The sequence below is a fragment of the Spermophilus citellus genome (assembly GCF_964194105.1).
Source record: "Spermophilus citellus genome assembly, chromosome: 1".
Classification (NCBI taxonomy): Eukaryota; Metazoa; Chordata; class Mammalia; order Rodentia; family Sciuridae; genus Spermophilus; species Spermophilus citellus.
Genome location: NC_138182.1, coordinates 93,340,462 through 93,364,660, shown reverse-complemented (window position 1 = coordinate 93,364,660; position 24,199 = coordinate 93,340,462). Strand labels below are relative to the sequence as shown.

Sequence of the window (24,199 nt, the reverse complement as noted above, 5' to 3'; positions counted from 1 at the left end):
AGGAATTTTTTTCCTGCAAAATGAAAAAGGAAAACAAAGACACACATACTACACATCTAAAAACACTCTAGGAGAAGCTAAATTTAAGCTAACACAAAGATAACTAATAGAAATCATGTTACTTGTTTTCAAATCCCACTAAAATTCACCCATGAAAGAAAAATATCTGTTGAATTCCCATTCAGGGTTGCTATTTAGGAGTGTGTGTGTGTGTGTGTGTGTGTGTGTGTGTGTGTGTATTTAGGAAATATTACACTGAGAGTCACAGCACATGTGTAACAAAATGTTAAATTCATACATGTGTGCAGGCAAGTGCGTACACATGTGTGTATAAATACAAACCAGTAAATGCTGGGGATCAAAACTAGGTCTTGTGCATGCTAGAATCTACCACAGAGCTATACTCCCAACATCCTCCCCTAAGTATTTTTTAAATGCACTAATTCTATATTTTAATGTGCTCTTTTCAATTGCAAATGCAATTACTAAGATTCAAATTCTAGGACATTTTCATCAGAGAAAATGAATGAGAACTCAATGCAGTATGGGAACTCGCATTCTCTGTGGTGTAAAAACCAGAGGCAGTTTGATAGGTGAAGGTGAGAAAACTGGATGTCCATAATTAAAAGAATTAACCTTCACAGGATACACAAAAATCACTAAAAATGGAGCAGCCTTAGAACTTTCAGAAAACAATCTAGGAGAAAAATCTCTGTGACCTTGGGATTATCAAAAACTTCTTACCTCTAAACAGTAAAAGCACAAAGAAGCTTGTAATTGGACTTTAATAAAACTAGAAACTTTGATGAGGGTGTGTGACTCAGTGGTAGAGCACTTGCTTTAGCATGTTGGAAGCCTTAGGTTCCCTTCCCAATACTACTATAAAACAAGAAAGAGAGAGACAGGGAGAGGGAGGGAGGGAGTGAAGAAGAGAGAGAGAATGTTTGAGAACCTACAACCTTTGAGAACCTGGAACATTTTACTCTTTGAAAGACATGATTGAATAAAATAAAGGCAAGCCAAACTAAGAGGAGATATTTGTAATTTATATAATGTTAATTTTATGTGTTGACTTGACTGAGCTAGGGGATACCCATATAGTTAGTACAGCATTGTTTATGGGAGTGTCTCTGAGAATGTTTCCAGAAGACATTGGCATTGAAGTCAGTGGTCTGGGTAAGGAAGATCTACCCTCACCAACAGGAGAGGGCATCATCCAGTTTGTTAGTGGGCCCAAATAGAACAAAAAGGCTGAGGGATGGAGAATTCCCTTCTCTCATTGAGTGGGGTCATCCATCTCCTCCTGCCCCGGGATGTTGGAGCTCCTGGGTTTTGGGTCTTTAACTCCACAACTCATGCTGGATCCTCACACTTGCATTCACGCTCTGGCCTTCAGACTTGTAATGAACCATACCACTGGCTTTCCTGGGACTCCAGCTTGCAGTGGCAGATGGTAAGACTTAGTCTCCATGATCACATCAGCCAATTCCCACAATAAATTTCACACATATATTGGTTCTATTTCTCTGGAGAACTCTAATCCATCATATACCTGACAAACAATTTGTATCCAGGATATTTTAAGAAATCTCAGTGGCTCAATAATAAGACAATAAAAAATGTAATAAAGTTAGGAACAAAAGATCTGAATAGCTATATAAAGGACTAATAAGTGCATGAAAAGATGGTCAACATCATTAGTCATTAGAGAAGTGCTAAGTAAAGCCAAAAGGAAACACCACTATATACCTACTAGAAGAGTTAGACTCCAGAACACCAAGTACTGGTAAAGATGTGGGAAAACTACAGTCTTCATATCTTGCTGGTGGGAATCAAAAATGGTCCATTATTTAGGAAAACAACTTTTGTGGTTCCTTAAATGGTCAAAATTGGAATTAGCAAATGATCCAGCAATTCTGCTCCAAGGTAGTCACCCAAGAGAAAGAAAAATCATATTTCCACCTAAGAACTTGTGTATCAATGTTCATAGCAGCTTTATACATACTAATCCAAAGGTGGAAACAACCCCAGTCTGTACTGACTGATGAATACATAAACAAATGTGTTCTTTCCATATAATGGAATATTATTTGGCCAAAAAAAGCAATGAAGTACTGATGTATACTGTAGCACAGGTAAATCTTGAGAATATGCTCAGTGAAAGAAGCTAGTGCTAAAACATCACATATTACATGATTATATTTTTGGAAGTGTCCAGAATTAAGATAACAATTAGATGGGGGTTGTCTGGGAATAAAGGGGGACTGCAAATGGGCATGAGGTTTCTTTCTGGGGTGATGGATATTTCTAAAATTAGATAATACTACTGACTACACAACTCCATAAATTAGCAAATGTCACTGAATTGTTCACTTAGTAAAAAGTAAACAGACATAAAGCAGATCAGTAGTTGCCTGGTTTGGGGTGAGAATAAGGATTAACTACAAAAGGGTCAAAACTTTTCATGGAGATGTAAATATCCTTTAACTGACTAAGGTTATACAGTTTCCTAAAATCAACAAACTTATAACAGATTCATTTAATGTTATGCAAATCCTACCTCCATAAAACTACTAAACTCTGGAACAGACTTTCTGCTTCTATAATGCAGCATTGTCTTCCTGGTTCTAGGAATAGCTCTGTAAAATCGCTATTGATAACTTCTCAACTGTTTAATCTCCCAACTAGCAATCTGAACAACCTGAACGGCAATGCCTAGCTGACACTGTATCATGGATCTACACCTCTGATCAACCTATGGGATGAGCACCTTGACCTTGGAGCTATCATTGGATCTGAAGTGCCCATCACCATCCTTAAACTCCACAATGCTCATTCAAAATGGAAGCAGGCCTGAATACAAATCCAGCCCCTGTTCACCTGCTGGATCATTCTATTACTATAACCAGAAGGAAGAATTTATTTTGATGATACTGTAGCTTGCAGTAGTACCACAAAAATCTCTTCCTTTCTCTTTCCAGATCATAGTGATGATGGCTTGCTTGACTACTGGCATCCCAACACAATTTACCTCTGGGTCACAGTCATCTTTGCTCGCTCTCTCTCTCCCCACAAACATTCATACACTTAAATGTAAAATGTAAACTGCTAAGTACTTTTGGAACCCATTCCCCCCTCTCCATTTCCACAGCCTTAGTACAGGTCTCAAGGCCTCTGGATTAGACTAGTTAGGATCACTGTTGTGATCCTGGCCGCCCCCATCCACCCCTCCCTACACAGCTGCCTGGTCAGTCTCAGCCCCACAAGTCCCTCTGTGGCCCCTGCTCAAATGCTCTCCACAGCTTTCAGGGTGAAGTCCAAGCAGGATCCTTCCTGATCACAGCCAGACCTATCGACCACTCTTATCTCCTGCTTCCCCACCCATCCACCCCATGCAAGAGTCACACTGAGCACAAGACATTGGTCACTCTGCTGAATTCCCATGAGAGCATATTCAGGGGTGCTAAATCCATGCACCACCTCATTTAACCTTCAAAACAACCTGTGCCATAGGAACTTTTGCCAGTCCCAAGTTTATGGCCAAGAAACGTAGAGACATAGGAAGCAGCAGGGCTGAGGTCCAGGGACTGTCTTCTTCCATGTCTTCCCGTCAGCCTGGAAGGCCCATCCACTCCTCAGCTGCTACCCCTGGGCTCCCATCCTGCCCTTTCCTCAAGACCCCCCTTGACTGTCTCTACCTGATTGTGCCACTTTTGCCCCAGAATTACTAACCTTTGGTGCCCCTGTGGCATTTTGTACTTTCCCAGGAGGAGCCCTCATCACTGTTATCATGCCAACTTGCATACACTGCAGTCTGCCAGTTAGACTATGAACCCAGGAGAATAAGGACAGCTTTGTAGCTTTTTGTCTTCTATGTGGCACACAGCAGGTGTTTACTGACAAAGTGTCTCACTATTTATTATGTGTTCTTTGCCTTCCAAAGTTTCATTCACTCCTGTTCCTTTTTGACTTATCCTATGTTAACTCTAACAATTTCAAGCTCTTTTCACCTCTGGGCTCCTGACAGCTTTTTTTCCCTTAACCTAATGCCCCCCACCACCACCTTTTCTAATTCCCTTTTCTACTGAAGGTGGATTGATTTCTTAAAAACGGGTCTGAGCCTGGCTCATCTCTGTTCATAAAATGTTCCTGGCTTCTCGGTGTTTACCAAGAACTGTATGGATACTTTGCTCTGGAATCGAAGTATTTGTGACCGGGCTTTAATTGGATTATTCTACTATATCAAACCAAATTGTATTATATCCTGTTATCTACAGTAACAGAAATGTCTACACACCTGCCCAAGTTTCTGTTCCTTAACAAACTGCCCCCTGTCTCCTTCAAGACTGCTGGTAGAAATCCCATTTCTTCAAATCAAATTTGATCATCCACAAGTCTTTATTGAATGGCACTGATTTGACACAATTGGATGAGAGTTGAAACTTTCCTGAAATTCGCAGCATTTTGCTTACCTCTCTGGTGGGATTTATTTCATTCTACATAGTTGTTCTGTGGTATACATACATTTGGGCTTAATCATGTTGACATCACCCACACTGCTTTAATATAGCTATAGCTAATTGGTCATTTGAACCTGAAAATGTTCATCAAATTTGGTTTGGTGCATTACTGAATGAACCTATCAATGTTAGGGTATGCTGGAACTTAACTCTTGGGCATTAAAAAAAATCAGCCAGGTATGGTGGTACACACCCATAACCCCAATGACTTGGGAGGATGAGACAGGAGGATCACAAGTTCAAAACCAGCTTCAGCAAATTAGCAAGGCTCTAAGGGCTTAGTGAGATCCTATTCAAAAGAAAAGATTAAAAATTTTTTAAAAGGTAGGGGATGTGACTCAGTGGTTAATTGACCCTGGGTTCAATCCCCAGTACAAATAAATAAAATAAACAAACAAACAAAAATAAAACAAAGTGACTCCAAACTACTTCTCAATCCCCTGTAAGACTATAACATAGTATTATATCAAAAAAGAGATACGGAAAAAAAAAAAAAAAGCCTAACTTCACTCTGTCTTAACAAGCCAGGTCAACGTGCCAGGTACAGTGGCTCACATCAATAATCAGTGACTCCAGAGGTTGAGACAGAAGGATTTCAAGTTCAAGGCCAGCTTCAGCAACTTACTGAGACCCTGTCTCAAAATAAAAAATAAAAGGGCTGGAGATGAGACGCCATGGTTAAGTACCCCTGCATTAGACCCCCAAAACAAACAAACAAACAAAAGGCCAGGTCAATGAAGAGTGAACAAATCATCTAAAGGGATATTGACAACCACACAGTGGCAGCCAGTGTTAAAATGCTAAGCTAAATTGTTTAACAGGCACGATTTCATTGGTTCTTATAACCCTCTGAGGCAGATACAGATGATTCCACATTCTACTCTTGGGAAAAATGAAGCCAAAGAAAATATTCAAATTTTCCCAGTTGGCCAAGACTAAGTATTATTTGAATGACAAAACTGAAATCTCAAACTAGAAGAATTTACCAGAAGATTATAGCTTACCTGTGCCTGCACCTTAAAAATGAACAGGTAGCACTATAAATGCCAATGGTCATTTACTTGCCAGGATCTCTCTCTCTCTCTCTCTCTCTCTCTCTCTCTCTCTCTCTCTCTCTCTCTCTCTGGTGCGAGGGATGGAATACAGGAACCTGCACATGCTAGGCAAGCTAGCTCCACCAGTGAGCTACATTCCCAGCCCTCAAACTGCACTTTTAAACTAAGGAACAATTTTAGGGACCTAGTCAACTGTTATTACAGCAAAGCTGACCACTAGGTGGCAGGAGTAGAACGTGTCTTATAAATGAAAGTAGCATGACATTTCCCCAGTTCTTTTTCACAGGAATAAACCACCTTGTCAAACTGCTTACAATTTTCCAAAAGATGATTTTGTCATTTTTAGTGTGGCATGCTACAAATAAATAATTCTAAATATTACTCTTCCTTATTGAGAGTTCACTATAATTTTTATTATCAATAACAGCATAATACATGCAGATTTCAACCTTTGTACATTTAACAATAAACACTGCTTAAATTTGCTTTAAACTTATAACTAGAATCATATTTGCAATGAACAAAATACCAAGTAACACCACATGAATCAAAATATAGTAAAGACTAAAATTTAATTTTCTGTAATGCTATGAAATTTTTTAAAAACTACTTTTAAAACATGAAGGTTAGAATCCTTGGAGTTGGCAGTGTTTTATTTGTTCCACTTTGTTTTCTGTTTCTCAGTGTCAACATTAAAGGCTTCAGGTCATAGTTTACAAGTACTTCTCTGTAAGTAATATTGATGATCCCCAATATATAAGATACAAATTGGGTAAACCATCATTATATTTTCTGTCTCTTTGTAGTGCTTGGGATTAAACTGAGGGCCTCAAGCATTATAGGCAAGTATCTACTACTGAGTTTCCATTCCCTATGTTTTTCTCTTTTTGACATTTTTGTTAAAAATTGAAGAGGGCCAGGTGTGGTGATACACACCTGTAATCCTAACAATGCAGGAGGATTACAAATTCAAGGCCAGCCTTGGCACCTTAGGGAGACCCTGTCTCAAAATAAAAAAATAAAAAGGGTTGGGGGATGTAGCTCAGAGGTAGAGCACCCCTAGATTATTACAATCCCCCTTATTGGAGCACTGTGGGGGAAGAGGGGCGCGCAGGCGTAAAAGAAGAAGCTTAATATGCTACATAAGAATTTTGAGGACATGAATGCAATCTAAAAATGCAATGAACATCTTGAGGCAAATCTGTAGAATCATCAACATCTGAGCTTTCTAATAAACTGAATTTTAATACCAGCGTTTCTTTTACTTTCTGTCTTTGGTGATCCCTTGTGAGTAGAAATCAAATTATACTTAACTAATATCAGCAAATATACATGTGTAACTATACAGAATGGCCAAAATCACCCGGGCAAGTAATGCTAATTTTTGCTTATCTTTATGTAATATATGCTCAAGGATGAAATCTTTTCTTTCTTTTGTCTTTTCTTTTTATCTCAGTACTGGGGATTGAATCCTGGGGCAATCTACCACTGAGCTACATCCAAGCCCTTTTAAAAAACTTTTTACTTTGAGACAAGGTTTCCTGATTAAGTTGTCCGAGCTGGCCTCAAACTTGTGATCCTCCTGCCTCAAGTTCCCAAGTTTCTGGGATTAGAGATGTGTGCCAACACACCCAGCAGGAATAAAATATTCAAACTATTTTTTTAACTAATTTTGGAAATGAAATAAAATCCCATCTTTAACACAAAGAACTCTCTAGACAAACAAATTCTTTCTTAGGGAGGCAGGGCTCCAAATCATCAGTGGGGCAGAACAGGGTGTCTAGTGGAAGAAATATTATACTTCACCTTACCCAAGGCTATAGCTGGATACTGAATGCCCCCCAAAGGTTCAATATAAAAGCTCAGTCCCAAGGTATTGGGAAATATAATGGACCTTTAAGGGGTGGGCTAGGCTAGTAGGAGGTCCTTAGAGCACTGGGCACATGCCCTAGAATGGAATTGTGGGACCCACTCATCTTTTCCCTGCTTTCTGGCTTCAGATGTCCCTCTGACACCTACTCCTGCCAGGATGTGGCACCCTTGCTGGAAGCCCAAAACATCAGGGTTGTCCAGTCTTAGACTTAAACCTCCAGAACCATGAGCCAAAATAACCTTCTCTTGACATCACAGTAGCCTAAGTCAGGTATTTTGTTATAGTCATTCAAAGCTGACTAACGCACTCAGAAATGAATAAAAGTTTTGGTCAATTAAAAAAATCACAGCCAACTGAACTGGAAGTCCTTCCCAAGGTTGGCAACTAGTTCTGTCTTACAACTGTTTCACAGGATTTTTTCAAAATATGCAAACGAGCAAATGGCCAGCAATATGAGAGAGCTCTGAAACGCAGACTGGCCTTCAGGTCTCCATTGTAACCTAGAATCATACTATGAGGCAGCCTCACTTTTCTAGCTACCCAGGGATCCCCAGCACCAAGGATCCTTTAAGATGATTTGGATCTCCTGAAAGCACTCTACAAAAGTTCTACTTTGTGGGTTTTTCCAGAAGTTTCTACCATCTAGGTATCTCTGGATAACAAAGGTCAAAACTAGACAGTCCCACTGGCTGCTTGTGTATTTGCAAATCTAGGTGTTCACCTTCTAACAGTCAGACAAAACAGAGGTCCTCTCCAGAAATCAGAAAGAACAGTTTCTAGGGTTCCCCCACACCATGGCAAGCCAATTCATACCTGTGAAATACTCTGATGATGTATGTGAAGAATTATTTGCAATATATACACACATGGATGCACTTCCCCATCTTTCAGTTATGCAAGGTAATGTTACTGAATGTACTTATAAAGTGAAAATTACAAAGTAAAGTAAAACTGTTTTGATGTGTGACAGAATGTGAAATGCCTGACAGTTGTTTATTAGCTGATTCAATTCATGAGATACTTTAAGTTCTATTCTAAAAATAAGAACAATAACCATCATAAAAATCACTTTGAACAAACATCATCTGTGGGTTGACAGGTACTGAACTACATGTTTCTAATTCATTCCTAGGAAATAACACAGACTTAGAACATGTAATGGCCTCCTAACACAAATAATATATTTATAAGAACTCTGCTGGAAAGGATACAGAAACAGTTTAAAATGTGAAAAAGAACTATTTGGGTAATAAAAATTGTTTCAAAAATGCAAAAAACTGAGAACACCTAATAGCCACATAGAATGTCCCTACCCCTGCAGACTCAGTAAAATGAATGGATGGTAAATATTACCTCAAGGAATTTGATACATTAGCAATTCATTTCAAAAAAGAGATAGAAATTACTTCTGAACTTGGTAAAGAGCAAATCGACAATTCCCATCCCCACTAATAAATATGACATGATCAACCTAGGGCCACCAGTCACTATGACAGTTAAGGACCAAGAGCAACACCCCTGAATAGCATGGAAATCTCCGGCTGAGATGAAGACTGATAGTGGACAAGCACTGATTACTCAGCAAGGCCACCTACAGGAGGGACCTCTACCTGGACCCTTACCTCTTCCTGATTTTCCTTGGGACTGGCTGTCCCACAAAGGCTCAGCTGAGGGTGGCTGCCACTACCACTTCCATTGCCACCTTCGTCACCACATGTGGTTGGCACCGAGTCCTGGAAGGACACAGGCCTTGGCTTTCTCTGAGTGGAATCTTCTGTCCTTTCTTCACTTTCCACTGAACTCAGTGACAATGCACTGAGACTCTTGGGACACTTCGTGCCTCCTGTCCCTGGGTTCTGAGGGCTCTGGGGCTTGGGCGAGGTGGGCCTGAGAGGGATGGGAGGCTGCCTGGGGTCAAATGTAAACTGGCTGCCTGCATTGGGCTCACTGGAGGTTTTGCTCAACACTTTTGAGTCAACTGGACTTGAGAGGCTGCTGGCAGAGGGACCATCACTTTCTGATGCCTGGGAGCTTTGGGCTTCAAGAGGGAACACTGCTGTGTCGACGTCCAGGCGGGGCTCCTGAGAAGGGGCAGAGCTGAGGCCAGGAGCCGTGGGGCAGGATGCAGCAGCACTGTGCCCCGTGTCGCCTCCTGTCCTGCTCGGTGCTGCTGGACACGCGGCGTGAGTAGTCATCGTGCAGCCTGTTGTGCAGCTGGAGTCTGAGGTTTGCCTCGCTGGGGGAGGGGGCCCCATTCTTGGAACCCTCTCTCTTCCAGGCAGCATCAGTCACATTGCTCATAAGTTTTAAGACTCTGTCAAAGTCCTTGGCCCTTATGGGGCTCTTCCAGCGTTTCATCCTTCTCTCTGACCCACCGAGTTTTTCGGAGTCTGCAGATGAACTGCTCAGGGTCCACTGGGGTGTTAGCTTTTCATTAGCCGCTCGAAGGTCTGCAAGATTGGAGGTGGACTTTCGCTTGAAGGAACTTTTCTTCAGAAAGTTTAAGTTGTCTGTGCTCTTGCTCCTCCTGTAGATGATGCTGTTGTTTTCAGAGTCCTTCACTAGGATTTCACACAGGGTGGGCTCCTGAATGAGGGGGGACAGGGGCCTAACATGGTTCTGAGGGGTGTGATGTTTCTCAGAATCCAGTAGATTGATGCGGCCCAGACCATAGGCCCTGCGGATGCTGCGGGAGCGGTGGGTACTCCTCTGGAAGGCATCGTCTGTGTCCTCGGGGTCAGAGCCATCGGATGTACCTCCTTCCCCTGCCCTGTGGGGGTCACATGACTGTCCCAACAAGGAACATCTGCTAGCATCAATGCCCACAACGGCACCATTAGGGATTGCTTTTCCCAGGTCATGTTCTGATGCGTCTTCCTTTGAGGCACCAAAGCCCTCCCGGTTCTGAATTCCTTGAAAGACAGAGGACTTCAGTTTTTTAAAAGATCCCATTTTCCGGAAGGAGGCCAGTGCATTCCATGTTGAAGAATTCCCCATTAGGACCAGGGAACGGGGCCTCGCAGGATTGGCACTCATTCTTTTCCGGCTCACAGCGAAAAGACGCATGAATTTGGAAGGGCTGACTCTGGCTTCGGGGGCTTCCGTGTCACTGCTGGGGCTGCTCCTACAGCTTCCATTCTGACATGCCGGGACAGTCACCATTCTGGGGTCCTTTGGATCTGAGATTGAACAGGCGGCTGCAACACCTGGCCCATGGCCATTCTGAGCTGTTGTCATGTTCTTGGGGCAGGGCACCCGTGGCCACAGTGCAGTGTGCTTCAGACCCACATAGACATCTGTGTCCATAGGTCCCAGCTCCAGACCTTCATCTCCAGGGCCACCAGCCTGGCCTTCATAACTACTGTGTTCATGGGTCTCTGCAGAGGTGGCCACTGCCTGCAGCAGAAAAGAAAACAGACAGTTAGCCATCTTGCCCACAGAGGAGCCTTTATAATCAGGGTCTAATTACTATGCTTAACAATTGCTAATAGAAAAAAAAAAAAGAAAGGCAAGTCCCACGATCAAACAAGAACTGCTTCTAAATTAAAGTTGTACTTTTTTTTTTTTCAATTCATTTCATAACAAATCAAGGCAAGAATGCAAACATACAGTCCTAAAAAAGAAAAAGATAGTTATGGGTTGGTGCGTTTAATATGAAGAACTCCTGAATTGCTGAGACCTATTTAAGTAAAAGTTTTTTTTAAAAAACTGCTGGAATGAACATGTCAAGGCAATAATCAAAATTGTGCCTTCTCTTTATTTGAACTGAGTCTTTTGTTATCAAATACTAAAAACAAAAACAAAAACAAAACTATTTCAAAACGTGTCACACTGAAATGCCAGCGAGCCTGTGTTAAATGCAATGCAGTCAATACACAAGCAGAGTTCATGGAATACTGCTGCTCAGAGTATGATGGTGACCAGGATGCTCTTGGCTACTTCCTGTCTAAAGAGGGCTGTAAAGCACCAGGAAAGTGAGAGCTTCACAAAGCTGCATGGACACATGGGTAGGAGGGACCAAACCAAGGACGCATGAGGAAAGGCTTTGTAAAGAAAACACAGTTAGCAAAGAGACTTTTCAACAGATTCTAACTGGCCATAAAATTAAGAGATGTGGGGCGGAGCCTGCAGTATTAAAAATTCAGACCTAAGAATTCAAATTAAACAAATACTGTACCCTCTTCCCTCATCTTACATGCCCAGACAACTGTACATACCTGGCCCATGCACTTCCCCACACATGCACCTGTCTCCACACTCCCCCCCGCCCCCCGTGTCCATGCCCTCCTTGCCCCACCAAAGTGAAATCTGTGCTACCCTTAATCTTCCCCCCTCATCAGGCAAGATCTGTTGAGTTTCCATAGGATAGCTTAAAAACATCACAGCCTGCACATTCTGAATAAATCATTAGTGAATGAATGATAGATAATAACTACAAGAGACTACCATTAAGTTAGTGCTCATTACATATCTGGATCCTATGCTAAGGTCTTGAAAAACATGATGCCACTGAGTACTCAGGCAAATCTCAAAGAGTTCGACATGATGATTTCCACTTTATATTTTTTGCGCTACTGAGGATTGAACCCAGGGCTTTACACCTGCTAGACAAATACTCTATCACTGATCTACATCACTAGTCCTTTTATTTTATTTTGAAACAGGGTCTCACAAGGTTTCTCAGGCTGGCCTTGAAATTGCAATCCTCCTGCCTCAGACTCTTAAGTAACTGGGATTATGTGCCACCATCCTGAGCCATGATTTCTACTTTACAGACAATCAAATGGACTCTTGGGAAGGTCAGGCCATTTGTCTGGGGGTCCTGCAGCTGCCTCTCCAGTGCCTATGCTGTTCTCCACTGCACTAAACTAATGAGCAGAGACAGAGGCACAGCTGGGATTTGCACCCCAAGCATCTGTCTTCAGTTCCAGCATGTCATGACCCTGACAAATCAAGTTCCAACAATCTTTACAGGCCTGTCAAGGACATTACCCCCAAGGCAGGAGGGAAGAAGTAAGAGGAAGTTGTAGAAAGACCTTGAGATTAGATCTCCAAGTAGCTTACTCTTCACAAGTGCAGAATTTGACCTCCAGCAAAGTATATGTCCTCTATGTCCTACCTTCTTGGTGAGTTTTTTACTGGCCCCTGCCTACTATTCAGTGAGGAGGATTCCCAGGGAGAGCTATGGTTAAAGGGTTAAAGGGTTGATTCCATCTGGGACCAGGGAGGCTATACTGACAGCCAGCATTAGCCAATACACTAATCTAAAGACTGATGGGCTACTAAATGCCCTCTGCAGTTTTAATGTTCTAATGGAGACATGAGGGGGATCTGAAGGGCTGTGAATTGCATTTGAATGAGTCAAGTAGGCAAAGTCTAGAATCATCTCCACACTGAGACTGGATGTGAAATCTGTGACAAGTTCCAAAATAAGTCCTACATTCAGTATCACCTGTCTACTCTCACCAACTCTGTCCAACTATTCACCTCTATCCTCACCTATTCTGGAAGGGATAGGGGACTGTGGTTGTTTCAACATTTCAAAATGCTGAAATGTACCAAATAGTTTAATTGAATATTCAAATCCAGTTCACAGGCGCTGACTGGCTACACTTGAAGTTGGAAAGGTCAAATTATGTCTTGCACTAGACACACAGTGTAGCCAAAAGCTTGGTCCTCATCCTTGATGCCAATCCAATAAGGAAGACATGGTCTTGATAAAAAGAAAGAAAAAAAAAGGTTTATTGCTTTGCTAGCAAAGGAGAAACACAGAGGACTCCTGTCCCAAAGGCTGTGGTTCTGCCCATCCTCAGTAACAGGGGGTTTTATAGAGGTGATTCAGAGAAAATGAGATTAAGGACAAAGATCAGAAAGGAGAAGTTTAGGGAAAAGAAGATCAGGGAGAAGAAATTTAAGGAAAAGAAGACTGCGAAAAAGAAAAAGCATGTAACTTTCAAAGCCACAAGGAATATAGTCAAAGCATCAAGTGAACAACCCCTGTGACAACAGGACAAGGCATGATTCCTGCCACGTAATTCAACTGGACAACTACAGACACCACAAGTAGAAGGTATAGGAGAACTTCTGGAACCAAGAAGGACAGCTGCCTTGAGCTGACCCTAAGGGTTCAAGGCCTGCAGAAAAGCACTTGATATATAAGTAGAATAACATAGTCAGAAGCACAGCTCCCTATAACGAAGTAGTGGATATTAAGAGGAAAATGGGTTTAGAAAAGTCTAAAACCTAATCATTCTTTGAGACCAACTGTAGGTGTAACTTTCTTTGGAATTCCTTCCCTGAAATAAGATTCCTTACTCTGTATTCCAAAGGTCTAAATTGTATCACCAAAACACTATAACAATAGTTTAACATGGCTGCCTTTAGATTAAGACTGTATACTCAGAGCACAAGAACTGGATCCCTTGAACTTAGCTTTTTGTTTATTTGTTTGTTTTTTGTCTTGGCAGTACAGGAAACTGAACATGTATATGCTACCACTGAGCTATATTCCCAGCCCTGTTTATTTTTTATTTTGAGACACAGTCTCACTAAATTTCTGAGGCTGGCCTCCAATTTGCAATCCTTCTGTCTCAGCCTCCTGAGGAGGCTGGGATTACAGGTGTGCACCACCATGCCCAGGAAATTTTTTTTTTATCTTGATGTGAAATTGCATGTTATCCTGTCTGTGCCAAGGTAACAAATCATCATTACATACCATTACATTTTTTTATAGTGAAGATGCTTAAATTTTATAACACTAATAAGTATTTACTTAAAACTTACTTAAGCTTTAGAATTCAGAATCTGTTAAAAAATTATGCAGAAAACCCGAGCTTCTAAATTGGGGAAACATGCTTTTTAGAAGACTAATTACTATTTTGCTCATGAGCAGAACAATGGGATTGTTGTATACTGCTTAGAATGAAACTGAAAACTGTGGAAAAAGACTTTTCCTGGAATTTCTGAGTAACATACCAAGTTGCATTATTTAGAACTAATACTTTGACCTCTATTAGCTAACAAGGGTTGCAATTCAATTAGTGTTTTTATACCAAGTCTTATAAATCGTGGGAGCTCTGCCAGAGATGTTTATGAACAGAACTACAAGAAAGAATGTTAGATGGGAATATTGTGAAATCCAATTGACTACAAGCTGGATTCTGGGTTGCATGAATTTCAGAATAGAAGTTTCTTCCCAGTCATAATGAGAAATCTCTAAAAACAACTATGACCAGCAAATTTAAATTATAACTTAAATTTGAAATCTAGGAATGTAACCAGGTTATGTGAGCAAGTAAGAAGATTTCTGTAATTGTTGACCTAAATTACAGAAAAAAAGTGACACCAGAAGAAAACACATTGAATTCTTACTGGCTAAAGGAGTGAAGGTATGGATCCCTGAATAACAGTACTAGAGAATATTGCCTTAGGGAATATCTAACCCCTATTTAGAGATTGGGACTTAAGGGACTGAGTAATTTACAACTACTCATCCTCCCAGTTTCACTTTCTGTATTTTCAACTACATTCAGACAAAAAGCAATCCAAAAATATTAAATGGAATATTTCAAAGTAAACAATACATAGCTTTTACATCACATTTTTGTGTGTGTATTGGGATGAATTCTCGTACAGTCCTGCTCTATCCTGGCCAGGCCATGAGTCATCTCCTTGTCCAGTGTATCCATGCTGTATACAGTACCTACCCATTAATCACTTCGTAGCCATGTTAGTTATCTGGTCAACTGTTGTAGTGCTATGTCCAATTAACTCTTATTTTGCTTAATAAGGTCTCAAAGCACAAGAGTAGTGATGCTAGCAATTCAAATATGCCAAAGAGGAGGTGCAAAGCACTTTAAGTATGTAAAAAATGAAAATTTATCGTAGGCATGTCTATATAGAAAAAATACTTTTTTTGTGTGTGGTACCTGGGATTGAACCCAGGGGTATCTAACCACAGAGCCATATCCCCAGCCCTTTTTTAAATACGTATTTTATTTACAGACAGAGTTACTTGAGACCTTGCTAAGATGCTGAGGCTGGCTTTGAACTCATGATCCTCCTGCCTCAGCCTCCCGATCCAACTAGCTGGGGTTTCATTCATCTACCATAGTCTTGGTGAGCATATCCCCTGTGAATATGGGGAACTACTACATTGTTATTAGCGAAAGTGCCATAGGGTGGTAATCAGCAGGACAAGATTCCAGTCCCAACACTGCCACCTACTGGCCATAAACTGGGGTCATCCTATAAGGCTTTCTTCTCTTGCAAATCTCTTTGATCACCAAGTCTAAGAGGTTCTTGCTGGGTTTATGTTCGTGACTAAAGGGCTCAGGGGTCACTTCAAGTAAAGTGGGCTAACTGGGCTGTGCAAAATAACCACACATGAGACACAAATACCTTTTTCTTTGGGGTCGCTGTGACGGCTCCTCTGACCTTAAGGGTCTGCAGGAAGAGAGAGAGAACGTGCTGACCCCTTTTATTGAGGAGAAGCTATTCAAATGAGGCAAGGGGTCAGGTTTCAGGGGGGCTGATGATGTCCACTGTCAGCAGGTTGACTTGACATCTGGGTAGGCTACACCCAAGGGCACAGTAAGAGAAGGGGACACACACAAGGCACTTCCATGGAACATTCTATCCTAAATAGGGCAAGGGGTAATATTACAAAGGAACAGGTAAGCATAGCTCCACCCATGGGGCTGTAGGAAGACAAGCCTGGGCAGGAAGACACAAGTCACTTGAACCCTAGAAGAGTGGGGCAGTCTAGCAGCAAGGGTGCCTGAAGCCACATCGCCCAGCAGGGGTGTTAACTCAGTCATGCCAGGTTGATCTCCCACAGGTTTTAATGCTCATCATTAATCTTTGCACAGTGTGGGGTTGCCACTGCCTTACCGTCAGCCTGAGGCACTTTCCACCTGGACAACTGCCTGGGCTTCCTGGCCCCTCTCTGGCCTTGTGAATGGTCTGGCTCACCTACAACCCATCCTTCACTCTGCTGACAGTGTCCTTCCCAATCTGCAAATGAAGCTCTATCACTGAGCCCAGTGTCTGCCTTTGGACCTTTGAGAAAATGTGGGATCTCCGCAGCTTAGCACTCATCACCTTTCACTGTAGTAATACTGGATTATTCGTAGAGATCCTCTTCCATACTGTTGGGCCTCTGCCTATTTCCTTCCCTGTTTTCAGATTCTTTCTCTGGCCCTTGTTGTCCCTCTGGATTATAGGAAACCACAATTCCCAGTTTGGCCAGTGGGAAGCAATGGTAGTAGATGATGTGTGAATGGAAGGGAGACCCAGTGTTGTTGTTGTTGTTGTTATTATTCCTCCTCCTCCTCCTTCTCCTCCTTCTCTCTCTCTGGGTCTCTCTAGTGAGCATTTTCAGTAGTTGCTATGTCTCTGCTTTGGCTTCTTCCTCAGCTAGGTAGTTCCTTCCTCCCATGTGTGAGGTCCCAAAGGTGACACCGGTTTCTGGCTCAACAGACTCCACCTGTTTTCTTTATCACTCCAGTCTAAGAGGTTGGTAGCACCTCTCTGCTATTGCTTGTCTCTGAATTGCTTCATTATCTTTTGTTTCCCAGCTGTATAAAAATATTCCTTTATTAGATCTTCTTTGATTAAAATGCATTATTCCTATCCTGACATCTGCTTTGCCTTAGGAAGCTTTTTAGTTCTAACTAACTTTGCCCTACAGTAACTCTTTCCTTCCTGTCCCTTCAGATGCCCCTGCTGTGGGCCCCCAGGGCCTCATGCATAGCTCAGTTCTAGCACTCCCCACGCTGTTCTGGCCCTCTGCTTTCCTTGTCTGATCGCTCCACTAACCTCTTTGAAGAGTCTGAGAAGTTCTTTTTTTTTTTTTTTTTTTTTTTTTTTAAAGAGAGAGTGAGAGAGGAGAGAGAGAGAGAGAGAATTTTTAATATTTATTTTTTAGTTCTTGGCGGACACAACATCTTTGTTGGTACGTGGTGCTGAGGATCGAACCCGGGCCACACGCATGCCAGGCGAGCGCGCTACTGCTTGAGCCACATCCCCAGCCCCCTGAGAAGTTCTTTGAAAGCTGAAACCACTTCTGATTTTGCTCTGTATTCTCGCCTTCAGTGAGCTGAGTGACCAGTGAACAGAGAGGAGAAATGACTGTTCTGTAGAACTCCAGTTTATCAAACTGAGGCCACTTGGGGCCAAATAATTCTTTGTTACGGACACTTGCCTGGTCCTCATGGATGTTTGCATGAATGATGACCACTGATGCCACTAGGAAGAGGATATATAATAAAGAAAAAGCACTGAAAACCGGGGGCGTATCACTGATTAGTCTCTGAAGAGTATCTTTGAAACTACTGAAATTTATCATTTCTAGTCATAAAACAAAATGTTCTATTTGTTGTTTGACAGTACTACTATTAAAAATTTTTAATGGTCACTGTTATAGTTCCTGTGGTTAAAAGTTCAATTTAAGGGCTATCTATTTTCTTATGGCAATAGTATCTAATTTTGTAAATGACTTTTAAAATATTTAGTTAAAAAGGAATTTTAATATCATAGGGTGATAAATACTGACATGTTTATAGTCATATTTAATTAGCCACTTTTAAACTACCATTACAGATATCTCATTTTAATTGGTAATCATTTTATCTACCAAAATTTAGTCATCTGAATGTTCAGATTACACAAAACGTATCATCTGGGAATTAGAAATTTTATAAATAAATGTTTCTTATCATACTTAAAATATTATTTTTAAAATTAATGTTCAAATGTAGATATTGATAAGATATACTTTATTCTGTCCTAATGTTGATCAATAAGATCTGAATAAAAATGTTCAAAGATTGGAATCGAAGCTGGGCACAGTGGCACATATCTATAATCCTAGCCACTCAGGAGGCTGAAGCAGGAAGATCACAAGTTCGAGGCCAGCCTCAGCAACTTAGTGAGACCCTCGTTCAAAAAAGAAAAAGAAAAAGGGGTGGGGCCACTGGAAAATATCTCACTGATAGAGTGCCCCTGGGTATAATCTCTAGTACCAAAAACCCAAAACTCAAATCAATATAAATATAAAATATATATATATATATATATGTATAATATAAATCTTAGAAATATTTAACATAAATCACGCCTTTCTATTTTTCTTACTCTGCCTGAAGAAAGTATTTTAACTTTATAAAATGGTAAAACAAAAGTAAAATGGCATATAAACTAAGCAGGTGAAATAAGTAGTACTTTATGAATCTCTTTATCCAGGAAATTAAGATCAAACACATTCATACTTAGGTTGAGAATAAGAGTCTCCATTTCACCCCAAATAATGTCGTATTAATTAACCTAACCTAAATATATATTTTGTGTAATCAAAGTATTTTAATTACTAAACTTCTATCATTGAATCATAATAACTGTGGGAAAAAAATCATGTAGTAAAATGTACTTGGGTAAGTACTAAAACTCAAAATACTTGACACCAACATATGGGTTACATCGTTGCAATTATATAAAATTTCATTTTTAATTAATTACAGTTTGGTGAAGAGTAGAAAAAAAGTCCCACAGTGATAAATCTTGCTCCTGTACAGGACAAGCCTGGTAACTCTCCATTTCTGGAAGGTCTTTCCTTCATTCCAGCATCTTTCTAAAACCTTGCTGAAATCAGGAGTCTATCTGGAGCTGTAAATCCTGAAACTCCACATTTTTTAAGAACAAGTAGTATTCCAGAGGGTTACTTATATGAGAATTCTATTTCCCTACAGAAAGAGTCTAAATATAATTTTAGATCAGCCCATTCAATTAAATTTAACTTATATAAAATGCTATCATTTAATTTAACAACTCACAACACTTATAGGAGAATGCATTTAATGTCCTAATTCTAGTGACGCAGTGACTTTCTCCCCTTCCCACATCCAACATATACACCCCAGTAAAGGCAAGACCCTCACTCTTGGATCAGGTACCTTCGGTGTCTCTTCTGTGCAAAGATAAGGAGGATATTTCAAAGGAGACAGAACAATCATTTAAGTTAAATGTTTGTAAATTGAAAAAAATATCTAAAAACACAAATGGAGGTAACTGTGGATAAGACTGAATTATCGCTCATATAGGAAAGGTGACAATTTCATACAATCACATGAATGTCTTGGCTTGACATATCTGGGCTACTGGGCTAAACCACATTCCTGTGGGTAAGAATGGTGTTTCCCCAGTGGGATGGATGTTTGCTTTGTCAATCCTAGAGGGTGACACTGGAGCCTGTTGGGGAGGGGGGTGAGGCAGGGGAAGATGAAGATTTGCAAAGGCAGGCTTTACACCAAAGAAAATCTTCCTTCTGTCTCTGAAACTAGGGGCAGACAAATGTAGCATGAGATACAATGCTAGCTAGGTCTGCACCTGAGCTTCAGGTGGTGTCCTCCTCTGCTGTCTACCAGAGCATTATCCTCAAGGCTCAGTTAAGTTGCAGCCTCTTCATCCCCTCTTCTGTCACTCTCACATCAACTTAGGGGTTCAAAGAACCTTGGAAGGCTGCCAAATGCAGCTCTGAAGATAGCTTTGTCTTGACTTACTGCAGCTCATGCCCTGTCCTCCACCTGCCTCATGGCAAATAAGATTATAGCAGCCACCAAAGTTCACAGCTAGGACTACCTAATGCCTGCAACCAGTGCCAAGGCTGATGTCACCATGGAGACTGTGCCTCCCCCACCTTTACCATTCAAAGCAATCAAAGTTTTCCAGATGGCCGGCCCTAATCTTACAGGCACTTTGAAGGTCACTGGAGCAAAAACAATGTCCCTGCTTGCTAGAGGCAAACTAGTCAGAATCTGGGGCCATGTGTCACTGGGTTTACAGGCTCAGACGCCCTGACAGTGCAATCAACATAGAAACCCCTCAGAGGGGCAGTGCAGCATTCACACCAAGCATTTAATGAGATGTACTGATAACTGTTCATAAGAGCACAGATCCATGCTATACTGTCCCCACAACTATTTTAGTCTTGTTTTTTGTTTTTGTTCTTTGCATTAAATGTTTTTCCAAGCAGAGATCAACTTTCAACTCAGTTTCCATCCAGGAGCCAATGAGGTCCTAATTCAGGTAACGTCACAGCAGCCCATTCTGCCATCACTAAGTCGAGAGGCCCAGAAAAGGCCTTTCCCCGGCTCTGTTCTATCAGGCATCTCAAATTCTCAAAATTAGTTTTACACATTAAAGCAATTGCTCAAATGCTTTCTGCTGTCCAGCTTAAACTGTCTTCCTCTAATTGAACTGACAGTTGGATACTGTCTCCCTGTAAGCTCTTCATGTCTCTTGGCACAACATCCTCATTTAAGAGCCAGCTGATAGCAACAAGCGATGATGTCACCAGTGAACAAACCCGACGATGACCCCTTCTGTTACTGGGTGGCTCAGACCTCCGCCTGTGAGACGTGTAACAGGGGGATCTGTGGCCACTTTGTTAGGAATGGAGCCTCTTATCATCAGTTCATCTTTGGTGACATTTTGCCTGAACATAAGGAAAGTTCTAGCAGCTCATCAGGAAGACACATTCTCACTCCCTCTCCTGAATGGAAGAGTGAATGGGCCTCAACTATAAGGAAAACCCGAGCAGGGGAAACACAATGAAGCTCCAGTAAGGGAAATTTACAGGGAGAAAAATGTCACACAGAGAAAAATGTCAGGCCTTCACTGCCAGCTCCCATTTCTCTCTCGCAGAGTTGTCCTGCATAAAGGAATTCACCAGCAAGTCAAGGGGTTTCCTCAGTGACTCCCTAGGAGTCCCCACAAAGATTTGTGGCCAGAAGTTTCCATGGGGATGTGTGAGCTATGCCATCATCACTGAGTTTATGGGGTTAGGGTACCTGCTGAGAGTGTGGGCACAGTTCTTGGTGCTGTCCCTGCAAAGGCCTCACTGCAAAAGGATCAATAACATCTGCAACTGCTGTCATTGCAATATCTCAACCAGCACTCATGTTGAAGCTGGCACGGCATTAAGAAGTATTCAGAGGTGAGGCACTGGAGAGGAAATTAGACCCCGAGAGATCCACCCACATGAATGGATGACATCGTTATTGCAAGTGTAAAGTTCAGCCTCCTCTTGCACACATGTGCTGTCTCCTCTCAATCTCTCTCACCATGTGATGCCTCTACCATAATATGTCATAGCATAAGGCCCTCATTGGCCCCTCAATCTTGGACTGTTGGAAAGTCAATAGGTTTAAGCTTATTTTATATACACACACACACACACACACACACACACAAATATATATATGGACTCAGGCAGAAGTATCAGATTCGAGATGGCCTATAGGGGTGCAGAAAATGCACCCACATGGACAGATTGCTGCTTTAATGTGGACCTGCTTTGTGATCCACAGAGGGAAGCAGCTCCTCCTCCCTATATTCATCCTGCCTGTCCAAAGTCATAGCCAGGTGACATGATGAGCTTCTAGGCATGAGTGGAAGAATGTGGCTGCTTTCCTAAAGAATGTCTCTGACCTTTTTTGCTTTTTTACATTTTAAACGTGGCTGGGGATCAAGCCCAAGGCCTGAAGCAAGCTAGGCCAGTGCTCTACCATTGAGCTATACCCCCAGCCTGACTGTTAAGTGTGATACATTAGATGCCTCAAATTTTTGAACAATTAATATTCAACATATCTATTTATAATCATTTGCTCACGCTTAAAGACACATTTTCTTATAAAATGTTCATTTTACCTCTCCCCCACTTAATTCATAATATAAATAAACTACGTTACTAATGAAAATAGGATCACTATATTAATAATATTCACTAGCAATATACCCAAGTACATGAATAGTAGTCCTATGAAAAGAAGAATCTGATGTCTTTGGTATAGAAGTTCATATAGTAACAGAATGGGGGGAAAGGGGGGAAGCAGAGTTGTGTTCTCTTTCCAGTAAAAAAAGACCATTCACAATATTTTTGAAATAGGTCTTTAGCATCTTTTGGTCTTCCTCTCTGTACATCTGCCCTCAGCACCCCAATCCATAATATAAGTGTTTACTTCTGCCTCTTAGCCTCCTTCTTCCTCTAGCTTCTCAGTCCAGGGATCTGTCCTTAATGTTGCAGAGACAGGGGAAAACCCAAGCCAGCCAGAAGACAGAAGTAAATTTGCTGTAGTTGCCTCTGCTGTCATGTGCTACTTCACTAGGAAGGTCAGACCTGTTAGAGATTTGGCTCCTCTAAACTACCCACCATGTGCCTTAGACTCATGATATCTCTAATTTTACTAGTATGGTTGCTGTTTGTTGATGTTTCTCATGTTGGCAGTCACTTTAGTGCTTAGGGACAGGAGTGACATCACAAGAATACTTACCACAAGTTTAAGCTTTGTAATTTCAGCTTGCCCACACATCAAACAAAGCCCATCTTTCATTTTTCAGTACCTGGCAAAGGAACTGCTCTGGCGTGTGCTGCAATGTAACCCATTTAACTATATTCAATTTTCATTTAAAAATAACCCTGGTTTCACCCTAGCCAAGTCTGTCAAAGTCTGCTGGCTCACTTCTTTTCCAGTTATAATTTCAGAACTATAATGACATGGCAGCCAACTCTCTAAGTCCCAATAGTCCCTCCAGGACGCAGGGTCCTGATGTAACAGAGTCTGGCGGTTTAGTAGTACTCACTGCCTCAGTGCTCTTGGGGTGGTTGCATAAGCAGTAGGGCCACTTGTGGATAAAAACACCTGCAAAGACAAGCAAGCCTGACATCATTTGAGCAAATATAAATTAGAAAGGAATACTGTCATTCTCCATTGAAATGAGTTTCCTGTGGTTTTTGTTTTCTCCATCTTTTAGTAAGAATGAGCCTCATATGAGACATTGTTCAATCAATCAAGCAAGCAACATTCCTGTCTGGGTGGAATTAGGGTAGACACACTCAGGAAAGAACACCGAAAAGCAGATAAGTCATCAGAGAGCTTCAGACAACTGGGATGGACATAATTAAATAAGTCGGAGGAGTGTTATGATGCCTGAACTGGTCTCCAGAAGAGACTTCAACACTAAATGTCAGAGAGATGATGGATGGTGAGTGTACTAAGAACCCGAGACAGAAGCACCAGCTGGAGGGGGACAGGCAGAAAAAGACTGGGTCTTCAACAGCTGTGTTACAGATTTGGGGTTCACTCTAAGGACCAAAAGAACTTTCAGCAAAGGTTTCGACCACAAGTGGCCCATGCAGATAAGAAGGCAGCAAGACTGAGAAAAGCATCAGAAAAGCCTCAGTGCTGCCACTGCCAGACAGTGGTGGCACGGACTTACTAAAAATGGCCTGAAAACAGGTGTATGGGATGAAGGAAAGCCTAGCATGTGTAAGGCCCCAGGTCTGACCCCTAGGACAGGGGTAAGGGATGGGATACAGTAATGACTCCAGATATCAAGCTAGGTCAAACTATGATGCAGTTTACAGAACTAGAGGCCTGTAGGAAAGCAGGTGGGGAGGGAAGACGAGGAGACCAGTTTTAAATGTCCTTACTTAAGAACACTGCAAGCCAATTCCTTTGATGAGTACAAATGCAAAAGTCCTCAACAAAATGAAGGATAAAAATCATATGATTACAATAGATGCAGAAAAAGCTCTTCCTGAAATTTAACATCCTTTCATGATTTAAAAAAAAAAAAAACAACAACAAAAAACAAAACAAAACAAAAAACCTCTCAATAAATATGACACACAGGAATGTTCTCAACATAATAAAGGCTACATATGACATGTACACAGCTGACATCATAGTCAA

General features: G+C 41.4%; 1 protein-coding gene across 1 annotated transcript in view; it reads right to left on the bottom strand.

Annotated features, from left to right (window-relative positions):
- Nucleotides 1-24,199, bottom strand: part of LOC308640838 (spermatogenesis-associated protein 13-like) — a 154,532-nt gene that overhangs the window by 72,550 nt on the left and 57,783 nt on the right. The window contains 2 exon segments of the mRNA XM_081278770.1: nucleotides 9,071-9,587; nucleotides 9,589-10,844. Coding sequence (XP_081134896.1) covers nucleotides 9,071-9,587; nucleotides 9,589-10,754 — 1,683 coding nt within the window. The 5' untranslated portion in view covers nucleotides 10,755-10,844.